This window comes from Drosophila mojavensis, unplaced genomic scaffold (assembly GCF_018153725.1).
Source record: "Drosophila mojavensis isolate 15081-1352.22 unplaced genomic scaffold, ASM1815372v1 contig_74, whole genome shotgun sequence".
Lineage (NCBI taxonomy): Eukaryota > Metazoa > Arthropoda > Insecta > Diptera > Drosophilidae > Drosophila > Drosophila mojavensis.
In genome coordinates, this window is record NW_025318899.1 from 19,059,753 (window position 1) to 19,075,381 (window position 15,629).

Here is a 15,629-nt window from a genome sequence, read left to right on the forward strand (position 1 = left end):
AACACATTTAAATTGCTGAAATATTCCATGAACTCTGCAGCTTTGGCCCAAGCAATCAGTGAATAGCTCGTCCCATGGGCTTTGCCTCAATGCAAATATTCTTCAGTTACATTTTTACAATTCCTGCTCAATTAAGAGTTTTTCCCCCGCCAGATGAAATCAGTTTAGGTCTTAAATTAAATTCAAATACATTTCACGTTCAGTCTTTAACAATAAAATAAAGTTTTATTTGCCATTTGTTATTTTAATATGTATACACACTTAATATGCTTTAATTTTTTGCTTTTTGCTTTGCCTTTGCTTTTCTTCTCTATTTTACAACGACTATCATAATTGAATTTCATTTGAATTTTCTTCTTCTTCTTAAATGCTACGCGAATAATTTGAACTCTACAATTATAAAAAAAAAAAAAATCATTATTGAGAATTTACAATAAAAAAACTAAACAAAATGCTCAACAGTAGTTAACAAACACACGTTTAAATGGCAGTAGTTGTTGTTGTTGTTACTTTTCTTCTTTCTCATTGTTTTCTTTAATTAATTACGCAAATTGATTTGTTTTCGTTTTCGTTTTCGCTTTCGTTTTGAGTTCTTAAGTTTTATGACTACAACGTCATTAAAGATGTAATAAAACAAATGCGTTTGGCTTTAAATATTAATTAGTTTAACAAATAATTCATACATAATTATACAATTACAAGTTTCGCACATGGAGGACATTTATTGCTACGTAATACATTTATATGCTCATTAATATATATGTATATATATATCATTATTAAATATATATAGTTAGTAGTTGCTATATATTTCGTACACATAAATATTTAATGATTTTATTCACTTTTTAATATGCTGCTGATTTTATTTTACATTAATTTTAATTAAATTTTAAGCATTTTTATTTTTTTTTTTTAAGCAGTTTTTTCTTTTATATATATATTTTTTTCTTAAATTAAATTGGCTGTGAAATTCTGACTGCAGTCGAACAAAATTATGCGAATTATCATAAATAATTGATGTGCATTTTTTATGTGCGAAGTTTGTGAACTTTTTTTAAAACTGTTTAGTCAGAAATTTACAGCAATTCTTACACATAATCTTAAAGAGCTTAGACACACATACAGCTACAATATATGCAAATATATATATATTATTTTATATATACTTAATTAACGTTAGGGCACATTTAAAGCTTTCACAAATAAAATTGATCAAAAAAATCCTACTTAAATGCAAACTTATTCGAATTGAATGCGTCTGTGGAGTAGAAGAGTGAAGATGCAACAGCGAGCGAGCGATAAAACTCTTATACAATTCGTATACCATTCGCAAACGGAAACAGAAGTGGAAATGGAAATGGAAATGGCAATGAAAATGAATATGGAAAGCGGAAGCATGAGCCATAAGAGCACTAGCATACTAAAATACTAGAATATTATCATTAGCTTATCAATTAAAATGTTTTGGTTCAACAAGAAAGCGAGAAGCCTTCATATACAATATATATAAGTATGTATGTATGTATATATGTAGATATATAACTAAATATTAAACTTTTGATTACGCTTGATGGGTAGGGGTAGACGGGGGGGACATAGATGAACTTTATACAAAGCTGTTCGAGGCTAAGCTACGACTACTTGTTCTCTCTCTTTCTCTCTCTCTATCTCTTTTTCACTTCTTCCTCTTCGCTTACTTCTGTGAATGTGAATTCTTGAGGCAGGGCAGACTTTGGGGACTTTACGTGCTAAAGGCTAAGTAACTCTCGTTAGCCGCCACCTCAGCCGCCGCCGCCGCCGTCTCATACTAGACGTACGCTTGGGCCCGGGTGCGTGGCTCCTTGCCCTGGAGCCGTTCCACGAAATTGCGCCAGCTGACCATCGTCTTGCTGGAGTAGAGCCAAACGCTGGAGGTGACGCCCACGAGCATGGAGCACAAATACTTGACCATGTAGATCTGGAAGATGGGCCGCGCCTCCGGCGTGCCAGGCGGCCTGGCAGCCGGGCAGGGTATGGAGAAGGGCTTGCAGATGTCGCGATGCCACTGAATCATCCACTCATCGAAATTGTAGTATTCGTAGAACAGGCAGCCCAGCAGACCCAAGGCTGGCAATATGAATAGGCCCGAAAAGAAGCCGATGCGCAGCATTAGGCGCTCCAGCTTGTCCGTCCGCTTGCCGTCCGTCTTCATTACGGTGCGTATGCGAAAGAGCGAGATGAAGCCGGCCAGCAGAAAGAGAGCGCCAATCGATAAGTAAATGCACAGCGGCAGTATAAGAAAGCCGCCCAGCGAGTGAGTGTCCAGCTGGCCCACAAAGCAAACGCCAGAGAGGATGTCACCTGCAAGAGAAAACAAGAATATAAGTATGAGAATATAAGTAGAAGTAGAAGTAGAAGTATAAGTCTAAGTATAAGACAGAGTAGATTCATCATCGAAACTCTTGTTCGTATTGGAGAGGCTCTTCAGCAGATGAGCCAAGAAATTCATGAATTATTCAAATGTTCACAGCTTGAAGCAGTTTTCTCTTTGGAAAGTGAAATGTCTAATGCGGCATCTTGGGCTGGCCACAGTGCTGGCCTAGTTGCATGTGGCGCAGAAGTTTTCCGCATGCAGTTGCAATCTGAATTGGGACAATTAATGTGCAAAGCACTCAGAAATGCAGCACAAATATTTGTGGCAAATATTCGGTTAAATGCCAATAGAAATTACAGTTATGGCACAGATAGACGCAGCAGACTGAGCAGCAGGCTGAGCAGCAGGGGAGCAGAGGGGAGGTCGGTGTGTAAAGGTAAACAATGCTTAATTTTACTTTTACCTTGGGGGTAAATATTTACACAGCGATTGCTTAAACGTCACAGTGGAACAAAGTCGTCTCTTTTATCAAACAAACACACTCACACACACACACACACGTAAGCATATTGCTTCAAAGTCAATGTGCCGACGCTTGTTTAAACAATTTACAAGCAGAGCTGCCCCTGCCCCACCCCTCTCCTATGCTTGCCCCCTATTGTTGCCGCTGTCATCCGTTGACACCGCAATGAATCGAACCGAGCGGGGTGCGAGGGGGGGGGGTGTCATTTACTCGTTGGCTTTGCTCATTAGCGGTATATTTATAAACATGTTGCATGTTGCCTAAGCCATCCGTCCGATTTGGCCAGCTCCTCTGCTCATAAATTATCGATTAGCTGCTGTCCCCCCCTCATTCGTCTCTCTCGTTTTTTTATGAGATGCTAATTCTATTTTCACCCGAGATTGTTTTTGTTGTTGTTTCTGTTTTTTTTTTTTTTTTTTTAGCGCTCGAGCGTTAGTTCCGCCTGATTGACTCCTCGACTGCTTTCAATTAATTTGCCAGGCCTGTTTAACCACTGCAGGAATACCCCTACTTGGGCTAATAATTGACTAAATATAAGCACTTATTTAGTTCCAGCTATTCGCCCCTGCTCAACGACGATCAATATATTCCAATTAAATTAGCCGATAGCTTGCTTGTTGCTCCAAAGGCCAACAGATGGCGCTGCAGCACTCACTCGAGGCAGCATCAGCAGTTTATGGAATATCTTGAAATATTATTCTCCGCCATAAAAGTCATGTGCGCTGCAGTTCTTTAGCAAATTAAGCGCAGCGAAATTTATAAGCGCCTGGAAAATGCAGATAAACGAATACAATAAATAACAGCGGCGGGCTGAAGCGGGGCGGCGGCACGCTCGCACAGCGGGCAGTCAGATCTAGGAATGCAGCCAGCGAGGGGAGCAGCTAAAGTTGTAGCTGTAGCTGGCTGGACATCAAAGCGCGCCAATTGAATTGAAAGCTAAAACCGAATGCGTTCCACGTTTCACGTCCCACGTATTAAGCGGTTTCCGCCACTGGAAACTGCAAATAAATCAGAGATCCGAGAGCGAGAGAGAGAGAGTGGAACAAATGGAATACGAATGCCACCTGCCGCCCGGTTTGAGGCATCGATATTGATCTTAATTTGCGGCAGAAGAGCAAAAGATATCAGAGCGTCAGATAGTGAAAGAGTCAGAACGTCGCGACGGTCTGCTAAAGGCGAAATGAAATGATATCGAAAGGAAACCGGCCCAGTGCCACGGATCGGAGAACGGGGAACGGGCAACGGGGGACAGGGAACTGGAATTGGGGGCTTGTGCAATTGATAAATAAAGAGCAAAAGACAATTTGCTGTTGACGATGTGCGCAACCAGTTCCAGTCGCTCGAGTCCTTTCCAAGCAAACTTGTTCTGGGCTACTTGACAAAGGAGTTTGCAGGAGAAGAAGAGGAAGAGTGGTTGATGCTGCTGCTGCTTCTCCTTCTTCTTCTACTGCTGTTGCTGTGACAATTCACTACAACAACAACAGCAACAACTACAACAATTCCTGTCAATTGTTTTGTATGGCATGAGGAATGCGTGTTTTGGAACGGGTTGGGTCTTCAGTCTCTGTCTGAGTTCAATTTCTGGTTCTGGTTCTGGTTCAGGCTTGTCGCCCTCTCTGCCTCTCCCTCTCTCTCTCTCTCTCCATCTGCCTGTGTTTGTCCTTTGCGTCATTTGGGGCCCCGCATGTTGATGAAGTGCAGACAGCAAAATTCCATTTTTAGTCATGCCATTGCATTTGATTATAAACCAAACCGAACAGCAAAAAATATAAATACAAAAAAGAAAAGGGAAAAATAAAAAGGGAAAAGTTTTTTTTTCTGCCAGCACAAATTGAAGAAACAGCAGCAGGAGCAGCTGCAGCTGCATTGCATTGCTGCGCTGTGGAACAAGTTTCGTGTGGCAGGCAGCTTCCACTCAAAAGGTGTTAATCTGTTGGCCAAATACGAGTACGACGGACAACCTTTCCCCCCAAGCAGGTGAGTCGACAGTCGAACAAAGGGCAGCACAGAGCCAATGCTCAAAATAGCCAACACATAATGAAGCTGACGCTGCGTCTGACTCTGACTTTGATGTTGGACCCCAAATGAGGTGTCACTGGCTGATTGTCTATCAAAGGCCAGGCCTTGTCTATTTTTAGCGTAAAGGTGAGAATAGATCGTGTTTAGTTGGCATTTTTAAAGAGCTAGAAAAAAAATACCTCAAAAGAGTTCAGCAATTCAGAATTAGAAGTTGACATTTAAGTTAAAGCTTTTTTTAATCAGGCAAAGCTTTTGCATAATAAATTCGAATAATGCACGCATTATTCTGTTTAATAAGCTAATATGCAATTATTGAAGGAGCTGAAAAAACTGGCATTTGGAAAAATTGACATTTCAATGCAGATTTAAATTAATCAAAATTAAAGCTTTTTGATAGCTGATCGAAAAAATATTCTAAAAATGTTATACCGGAGTTTAACAAGTGTAAAGTTTTTGTTTAGAAAGTTTTTGTTTAAGTTAAAGCTTTTTCTAATCAAAGCCCTAACAAAGCTTGCAGAATAAATGTGTTGAAAAAGCACACATGTCTATAGAAGTACTTAACGAAAAAAATATCGAAATAAATTTATAGAAATAATATTTCAGTGCTTTGTGCTTCAACAGCTTTCATGTGCTTTCCGAATATTTTTGAGTTTTCAATTTCTAATAACTTAACAAACGGATTATAATCTACATGCTAATTCCGTTTTTCATTAAATAAGCTATAATTCAAAGTTAGCTTTCAAAGTTTGCTTCAGCTTCAGCTAAACTCACCTGAGCTTTGCTGTGCTTTTGGAAAATTCTTGAATGAAAACTTTGCCCTGCTTTGCTATCGTTGAAAATTATCTGCGAGACAATTTATGACAGAGCTGTCAAAATGTTTATCTTGCACTCGAGCTGCGTACCTCAAATGATAAAAGATAATGAGGCAAATAAACTTTTATGATGGAAGACAAATATGTTGGAGGGGTTAATAAACCAGCGATTGAAACTACTTGTAGTGGGGAAACAAGAAGAAGAAGAAAGAAACACTTGAAGAAGAAGCAGAATAAATTGTAAAATAAAAAGTAAATGAAGCCAAAAGGCAGCTAGACAATTGTTTTATAATTATGCTGAGTGGAGTCAAAGAGGGGAGAGAGGCAGTGAAAGAAAAGTAAAATTGCTTAATTTATGTGTCACTTATCTAAATGGAGCAGAGCTGCCAAGCAAACTGAAGCAGAGACAGAGATATAGAGCGAAAGAAAGACAGATAGACAGAGAGTGAGACCCAATGAGTGTCTCTTAATATTATTTTTATAAAGCCAAAGCGATAAGCGAGTGACAGCTGCTGTTAGGGCTCTGGAGCATTAAGAGGAGCGCGCGGCGGGGACTTTGACTTTCGTTGTCTTGTGGCACAGTAATTAAAATCTTGTGGCAAGGGGAGACACGCACGGTCAGGGGGAGGGCGAGGGGCAGCCCTGGCTACAACTGGCGACAATAATCGCGGCGACAACTGCAAAGCGAGAGAAACAACATGCGATTAAATTTTAAATGACAGTTGACAGTTCACATCAGACTTAACGTGAACAAACATAGCTATAGCCATATATATATATATATATATATATATGTATATATGTGTATACAGATATGTAGATATGAGCTGCAAACAGGATATGTGCCAACTGAGCAGCAGGTAAAATGTCATCAAAGCCAGCCAGAGAGTGAGAGAGAGAGAGAGGGAGAGAGGGAGAGAGGGAGGCTGGGACAAGTGAAGCAGCTGTTCAAACTTGCCAGCCAGATTAAAGGTGGGCGCTTGGGCTTGGGGGCGTGGCAGCTGTAGCAAAATGCTCTGTGTGCAAGCGAAATTGATAATAAACTTGGCTCCAGCCATCAGTGGCTAAATATTATATACGCCAGCTGCAAAAGGGTTGCTCATATTCCAGTCCATAAACTTCATGCAGCAGCAGCCAACTGAGCTCTCCTCTCGCTCAGCTCGTTGCTATTTGTGGCTTTTGAGTATGTTGAACTTTAGTTCGTAATAGTATCTGTTAAGCTCTTAACAGTATTTCCCAAATTGAATACTGAACCTAAGTGAAACTGCGTCTGCTGTCTGTTCAGATCTATAGTATAAACTCAGATTTTGAGCAGCAGCCCAAGGGCTTTTAGTTTTGTTTATAAACACATGATATAAACATAATTTCTAAGCTCAAATTGTTGCTAGCTAACTATTTTTTTAATTTGATTTGATTTTAGTTATATTATATTTTAAGAGAATTTATTATATTTATATTTTTACTTTAACTATAAATTATATTAGTTATATTATATGTTTAGGGAGTTTATTATATTTTTATTTTTATTTTAATGTTAAATTTTGTTAATTTATTATATTTTTAGTTATTTATATTTAAATTTTTTACCTAATAAACAATTTTTTAGGCAATTTATTTGTATTTTAATTAAAAGTTACTTTAATTGTATTGTTATTTATTCTTTAATTATATAAAATTGGTTGTGGTTATTTTTATTATTTTATATTTTAAGAGAATTTAATATATTTTAATTTATATTTAAATATAATTTAATGTAATTATATCATGTTTTAAGAGAATTTTTTTTTATATGTCTGTACTTCATTTTGAAATTATTTTCGTTAAATTTTTCATTCCATTTTTTAGTCATATTTTAATATTATATATATTTTAATATTTAATATTATTCATATTTTAATTAATTCCAGTTATATTATGTTTTTTGAGAATTTATCATAAAAATTTTAATATTTTGCTAATTAATTTTTGAATTATTTATTATTATTTATTTTTACTTTAACTATAAACTATAAAGTTCTATTATTGTATATTGTGTTTTGTATATATAAGTATTTAGATTATATTTGAATTTAATATAAAATAATAAAATACAAATACGTATTTATCTTGCACTTCAAGCATTTCCATTTAAATTAGTTACATTTGCATAAGACACTAATTGTCTGTATGAGACAAGCGCCCTCACTCTTGAAAACGTGTTAACCAGTGTAGCTGGAAGGACTCGCAGCACTGGCCCTGCCCTGCCTTGTTTATAATCAAGCCGTCACCTTCTTTGGCCTGTCTTTGCCCGAAACACGTTCTTCCAGCAGTTCGCATATGCCTACACATGTGCCGAACCACCACTTAATGTGTGTCCTCCCCCCCTCCCTGGCGAGGCTCCCTCTTGGCTGACAAGGACAGCCCCGCATAGTTGCATAGTTGAACTTTGGCTGCCATTTTACAAGTGTGTGTGTGCCTCTCTGTCCCTCTCTCTGTCACTGGCTCTGTCTCCATCCCTTTCTCACTCGTTCTTTGTGTGTTTGTGTCCTTGTTTCTACATGCAAATTGAAATTGTTTGCATTGTCTGTTGCTCCGGCTCTTACCCCCCTCTCCTAAACACGCAATCTAACCTCGCTGCCAGCTGCTGCTCTTGTTGCTGTTGTTGTTGTTGTTGCTGTTGTTGTTGCTGTCGACACGTAATATAAATTCTCAACAAATTTTAGGCATGTCTCTGCCTAACCTTCTGCACCACATCAGCCCCCTCCACACCCGCGCCCTGCCCCTGGTTCTGTGTTTAATTTTCAAATATTTACAGCAAATAATCGCAAATGCGTTGACAACAACACTCAACTTAAATACACAATGGCAAATAACTACAGTAAGCACCTTCCCTCCGCCCTGCACCCACACTCATAATGGCTGCCACGCCCGCTGCACCGCAACGCCCACTTTTTACTAAATAAAATGTGCCACAAAATGACATTTAATTGTTTTAAATTTTTTTTGTATTTTAATTTTTAATTTTACTTTTCATGTTGTCTGCCGAGCTGCAGTTGGCTGTAGCTGCGGGGCGCTTGTTTAAGGCAGGTAGTGGCGAGGGGGGTCAGGAGGTCGGGTGGGTTGTTTCTGCTAATGACACTTGTCGCGTGTGCAGATTTCGTGTTGCTGTTGTTTTTGCTGCCTCCATTTTTCCATTTGCGCGCATTTCCATATTTAATTGCGCATCTTGATAAACCGCGCCTCACTTTTTATGCTCCTCCAACCTGCCCCCCTCCACACCCCCTGCAACCCTTTACAGTTGCTGTTGTAGTTTTTGCCTTTGTTATTCATTAGCTGTTGTTGTTGTTGCTGTTGCTGCTGCTGCTGTTGCTGCTGTTGACCTCAATTTTTATGGCCTGCCACTTTTTTAATGTCGCGTGTCGCAGTTTTTTCGTTTGTATAGTTGTTGTTGTTGTTGATTTTTGCTTTTGTTTGCTGCATTGTTTTTGTCACTTGTGCAACAGTTTGTTGAACTTTTGATTATATTCTCAATTTTTTTTTAGAATTATATAACGAAAAGTGGCACAATTAAGAGGCAAGCGTTACGATTTGATCTTTGTTAGAAGAGTTTAGGCAAATTGTGCATGAATAGAGAGAATAGAGAATAGAGAAATGAAGTTGATTCAATGTTGAATCAATCAAAAATTGAAATTAAATCAAGTGCCAATCAATTTGATATTGAAATTGATATAATGGAAGGGCCTCAACATGAATTATTTCTATATTTTAATTTTGCTTTTTAGAATATTTTACCATGTATTTAAATATATGTTTTTATATTATATATATTTTTTAAATTATTATTATTATTTCTTTTATTTAAATTTCACTTAATTTATATTTCATTTTAGCTGCTGACTATTCAAATTTTCTTTTCGAAATTTCCCTGCAAATAATTTCCCTAACTACCTTTCAGCACACCTAAAAGTCACGCTTTAACTTCCCAATCTTCAGTTTGTTTAACAAGTTTTAAAAATTTTAACAATTCTTTTCTCCTGGTTTTGAGCCCTATTTTCGTTCACACATTCCTTCATTCATTTATATTTCATTCATTCAATTCGCGTCTCTCTGCCTGTTCCCACACTCAACATTTTCCATTTCCACTTCAGCGTGAGAGCAGCAGCGGCAAAGCATTTGATTTCTGTCCATGTCATTTCAAAAGGCACACACGCACACACCTACACCTCCACCTACACACACGCACAATGCCAAAAGCCTGTTTAGACATGCATAAATTACAAAAAGGACAGAGCAGGACACGAGTAGACGCATCCACGCGGCATTCCTGCTCATATCCTGTGCCCCATGCCGCATATTCAGGCAGCGCGTATTTTAGCGGCTCACACACACGCACACACACGCACACACGCTCGCATGCATTCCCGCCATTTTTCTCGCAGTTTTCATTTGTTTTTCCTTTTCGACAGTTGGCCGCGTATTTAAATGCCGACCCCCAAAAATTGTGCGGCAGCAGGAGCAGCAGGAAGATAAAGTCAGGAGTGCGAGAATGAAGAAGCGAGAAAGATAGAGAGAGAGAGAGAGGGAGAGAGAGAGAGAGAGAGAGACGGAAGTGAGCTGCGAGCTAACCGCAGGCATTCAACATGGCGTATGCTTGACATTTAAGTATGCTCTTCGCCTATGTCCCGTTGCCCGTTACAGTTACCCTTTCTCCTTCCCCTACCTCTGCTACCACACCTCTTTGCTTTATCTGCATCTACATAATGCGAGGTGTCAAAGTAATTAGTGCTGCACTAAGCACTCTTACCCTTTTCACATTGTACCTCGTACTTAGACAATTGCTGAATGGCCCCTCGCTTAGCTGCATAGAGCGCGGCTAGACTGAAACGCCAACTGTTATACTATAATTAGAATGCATAGTTTTTTAGTTTCGTAGATAAAAGAAATTTTGTACAGATATGGTATATGGTATTTATATAGGGAATTATTCATATGGGGAAATATTTAAGAGAAGTGGAGATGATTAAAAATCGGTTATAAAAATATAGGAAAATAATTTAGCAAAAATAGTTTAAATTTTTTCTCTAAACTCTCTTTCTCTATTTCGGGAAGTTTTAGAATTTCCAAGATATGGGAAATTTTTTGTATATTTTTGTAGGGCTCACACTCAACCGATAAGAAAACTACATATTTATAAATGTAAAGAGAAATATGTATTCACTTTTCACGCCCAATTTACTCAATCAATTTATATACAGAAACAATATGTAGGATTATATTGGAAAGAACTATACAAAGAAAATCAATTAATTTAATACTATCAGCTATCGGTGTTCGCCTTTCTCCTGACAATCACATATTTTAGTAAGGGGTATTCCCCAGTCCAGTCACAGTATAAATAGTTGATATTTTACAAGAGGCAACCACTTCCCCACGTCTCTTATTTGGGAAATATAGGAGGCAAACGAAGCGACGCGTCGGAAATGAATTTCGTGTATTTCACTTTGCCATTTCATTCCGCACACCTTTGGCTTGTCACCACCTGCTCGGCACGCCCTCTAGCGGCCACGACTGGCAATAAAAAAGGATTAAAATTTATGAAATTGCGCAACTTGCGTTTTTTGGCATTTTCGTTTACGAACAGCGTGCAGCAAACGACGGCAAAAGGCGAATGGCAGTAGAAAACGAAAATGGAATTTATTTGCCAACGGTTTGTGGTTGAGGCTAAGAATATTTTGGCATGTGCTGCTGGCTATAAATAAACAAATTTTCCCAAAGCAAATTGGGAAAAGGAGTGGGATCTAAAGGTCGATTCATCGAAAGGGGTGCATAATACATAAATCATAGAAAATCCAATCAAAGAAATTAAACTTAAGAGTCTAGATGAATAAGTATAAGATAATATGGATTATGAGGCACTACTAGAGTATGTCATTATCTTAAGATTGAGATATTCTAAAGTTTTCCGCACATAATCATAAATAACAGAACACCGGGCTATGCTGCTGTTAGATTTTACCATTTTCCTAGGTCGTAGAATAGGGTCTACAAAAGTCTCCTGCTAAGCAAACACTAATAAAACAATAAATCCTTGTTTAGCACATTTTAACACGCGTTTCTGCGGTCTTTTTATGTGTGACCTATTAAAGTCCATCCACCCGCCCGCCCTCAGCAGGAGGTTGCCTTAAATGTCCCCTTCAACTCAATTATCCTGCGACACGCAAACGCGAAAGCTGAGTGAGTTTAGCAGAAGCTGCTTTCTACTATAAAATGCATAAAAAATGTTCATTACAGGAAGCTTAATTTAATGTAATTGCGTAGCTGGCAAGAGGAAGAGGTGCTACAGTAGGTGACGAGGTGGTAGGGCAAACAAATGTAAATGTCAAAGGAGCAAAGTGGTCGTAGATAAGAAATGAAATGTGCGGCCTTCTGATTATGCTCAAGCAGGCAAATCTCGTTGACTTTTAAGAGATAACGGAATGACAGGTACTTACAAAAATATAGGGAAATATTAACAGACAAAAGTGGGATGAGAGTGAGGTAGAGTAGGTGCCTAAATATGAATCATTATGGATTTAATGTGAAATAATATTTATAGTGGGATTTTAATTAAGGGGAATTTCAATTTCATGAGAATAAATTATTATGATAACTTAAATATAGGGAATTTTAGCTGACAAAAGAGAAATTTGATAACTAACAATAATATTAAATAGAAAACTTTAAACTAGACATATATGACCTCATTCGATAGCGGGAAATTTAAATAAAGTTCTCTAGTATAGACTTTACTCGCACTCATATGCATAATGAACTAAAAGGAGCTTAGAGCTTGCAAGAGTAGAATATGAGCTCAATATACTAGATCAACTTAAGTAAACCGAGACTGTTGAAATGCAATTCTCGTGTGCCTTAAACTATGCAATACAAGCAGCAACAAATCTTAGGCAAATGGATAAGTGAGGGAAGCAGAGCTGAAAACCCGCAGCAGTCAACACTTGCGGCGACAAGACACACGAGGGAGAGAGATAGAGATAGTAGAGCGGGAGGTAGTTTAAGAAGCGAACCAGCTGGGAAATTGCGGAACTAGGAAAACTTGACGCCCAACGCACGCTCAACTTCTGCTCAATATTATGTGTGGGCGAAAAGTTTTCTTTGTGTTTCGCTGGGCAGAGTTTTTGCTTACATTTTGTCGTCGCTTAGAACAAAACAGAAAAATAAAAGAAAGGCTCAAATTCGACTCAGCTTGCGGCGCGAGGCCAAAGAAAAATATAAAGTAAGTAATATTTAATATGTATTAACACACATACATGACGAGGAAGAACAACCAAATGAAGAAGAAGATGATGTACCAGAGGACGAGGGAGGTATGGAAAATAAATTAGAAAAGTTGTGGTTCGGCACAAACTTTGCCCGAAATTGTATAGAAAATTTATGAATTTGATTTCTCACCCAGTCACTCTCCTTCTCTCTCTTTTGTTGTATCTCTCTCTCTAATATTATTCAATTAAAAGTTGTTCAGGCAACATTTGCCCAGTATTTAGCCTCAATTTATGTTTATATTTCCGTCTGTTTGTTTTGTCGTTGAGAGATCGTAAGAGGCAAATCAAAGTTTCGCCAGGCGTCAAGAACATGAGCCAAAAATAGAAAAAAAAAATCTGAATAAATAAGAGAACAAGAAGAAGAAGAAAAAATGACCTCTGTGGTTTTCACTTTCCGCATTCGTAATGAGAGTTGCCCCAATGGAAATGCCGAGAATACAAGAAGAGAAAAGGCTTTGGTTTCAATAGCCAAGTGTTTCCCTTTCCGCCTTTCCTTTTTTCGGGTTATTTGTTCGACTGATTGATGACAAACAGGATACGGGGTAAAGGGCTTAAGTCCTTCGGATTGTTTCTGGCACTTTTTTAATTGAAGGGGTTACAACTGCGGACAGTTATTGAGAGCTGCCTTTGAGAGTTGCCTTCTCGCCGCACTTTCAGTTGAATTGAGCCTGCGGCGAGCTGATTTGGTTTGTGTATTGACTAAAGTTAATCAACCTTACCAAAGAACCACAAAATAAGTAAATGCTTAAATGAACCGTGCAAGGGACATAACAATTTATCGCTAAATGAGATTGGTTTTGACCGAAACCTATGGATAAATAGAAAAGGTTTCGAGGAAAATTTAAGAGCAATACAATATGTATTGTTCAGGGATTTAAGTAGATATTTGTTATGTTAAAGAGAAACAATAAAATATATTTGAAATGGAAACGAGGAGAAAATTAAAGTATATTATAATGTAATTTAATATATATTTTATTAGGAATTTTTGTTGAAGATCAGATTGATTAGGAAGGAGTAACAGGAAAATATCGATAGCTCCGTTTGTATATTTTAAAAATAATCTAATAATTTAATGTTGCATATTTCATTGCTAATTTACTTCTATCTGCATTTGATTTTCCGGTTATATCAAGGGAAAATAACTAAGTTCAACTAATAATCTGCACTTGCACTACTCAAACCCTTTCCACTTGCCTTCAATTACAGTTGCTTCCGCTTCACTCACCCTCTCTATCTGTCTATCTCTCAACAGTTTTATAGCGCCCGCTGACTTTGCTGTTTTTGTCTTGAGCGAAGCGCACACAAATTATTAAGAAACATTCTAACAAACTGCAGACAAAGTTGGCAACAAAAGGCACCCGCTTAATTATACACACCATTAATAACTAAAACCAATTTGTATGCGCAACAAGACGCAGCAGCAGAAGCAGCAGCAGCAGCAGCAGCAACAGCAACAGCTACTTCCAATGCCACCGCAGTGCACTTTATGTCTACTCCAGGGAAGTCAGCGACGCCGACGCCCACACATACGACCACACACACACACACACGCACATACAGTGCACATAAATCAACACACAAAGCAACACAATAAAAACGGGACAAGCGGAAGCAGCAGCAGCAGGAGCAGCGGCAACGGCAGCGGCAGCAGCGGGAACGGCTGAACAAAACGCAATTTGTGCAAGCAAAGGCAGTGTGGAAGTTAGTGGAAGGAAAACAGCTACAATAACTGCCAAACAACAATAACAAGCTAGGAGCAAAGGGAGCAACAACAACAAAAGCAGCAACAGCAACAGCAAAAAGCACTGTTGCAAATAAGCAATATTGATGACTTTGCTGTGCGTTGGGCCGCCAGGTGGCGCTGCCTAGTAAGGGCTCTTTGCCCAATCCAAAGAGACAATGAAGTAGCAACAAAAGCAATGCCCCTGCCAAAAAAAAACCACTAACGAGCGAGTGCACACACACACACACAAATACATATACACTCACACTCTCTTACACACACGCGCGCTCATTCACTCTCAGGCAAAACAATGGCAATGATGGCCGTCGGTTTCAGCTGCGTTTAGTCTCTCTCGCTTGCCCTCTCGCTCGCACTCAATCAGTCGGCCGCAGTAAGCAGCTTTTGCTCCGTTGCAACGGCATGCAAAAGTTAACGGGCTGCAGCTTTGGATTCAGTTTTGGTTTTGGTTTTTGGTTTTGGTTTCGGTTGTGGCTCTCTCGTTTTCCTTTACATTCTTACTTAGTTTTTTTGTGCATCATTAAATCGCATGCCCTCTCGCTTGCACCCACTTTGCTTGAGCTCCTAGTTATGTTCTCGGTTGCCCCAAGTGGCAGCAGCAGTAGAAGCCAGTTGCAATCTCATTACACGACTTGGTTTTCGTGAGCTGCTCTGGCGCCGCTTTTCCAGGATTTCCCTTCTGCCTTTTCCTTTACACTTCTCCAGCTACATGTAATTAGCATTTGGAGTATCCTTGTTGTCCCGCTTTTTATTGTTGCCCTCCCTTTCTCATTCCCGCTCAGCAGAGCGAACAATCATTGTGCGCATTTACACGTTGCATTTGCTTTGCTGTTCCCCCCGTTTTAGCTGTTTTTTGCAACCGGAACTGTAATCCTAA

General features: G+C 38.8%; 1 protein-coding gene across 1 annotated transcript in view; it reads right to left on the reverse strand.

Annotated features, from left to right (window-relative positions):
• Positions 1-935: 935 nt before the first annotated feature.
• The window catches only part of LOC6582959 (frizzled), a 119,762-nt gene continuing 105,068 nt past the window's right edge, over positions 936-15,629 (reverse strand). Inside the window, exon 5 of the mRNA XM_002008604.4 lies at positions 936-2,343. Within this exon, the coding sequence (XP_002008640.2) occupies positions 1,811-2,343 (533 nt within the window). The 3' untranslated portion in view covers positions 936-1,810. The remainder of the gene's footprint in view (positions 2,344-15,629) is intronic.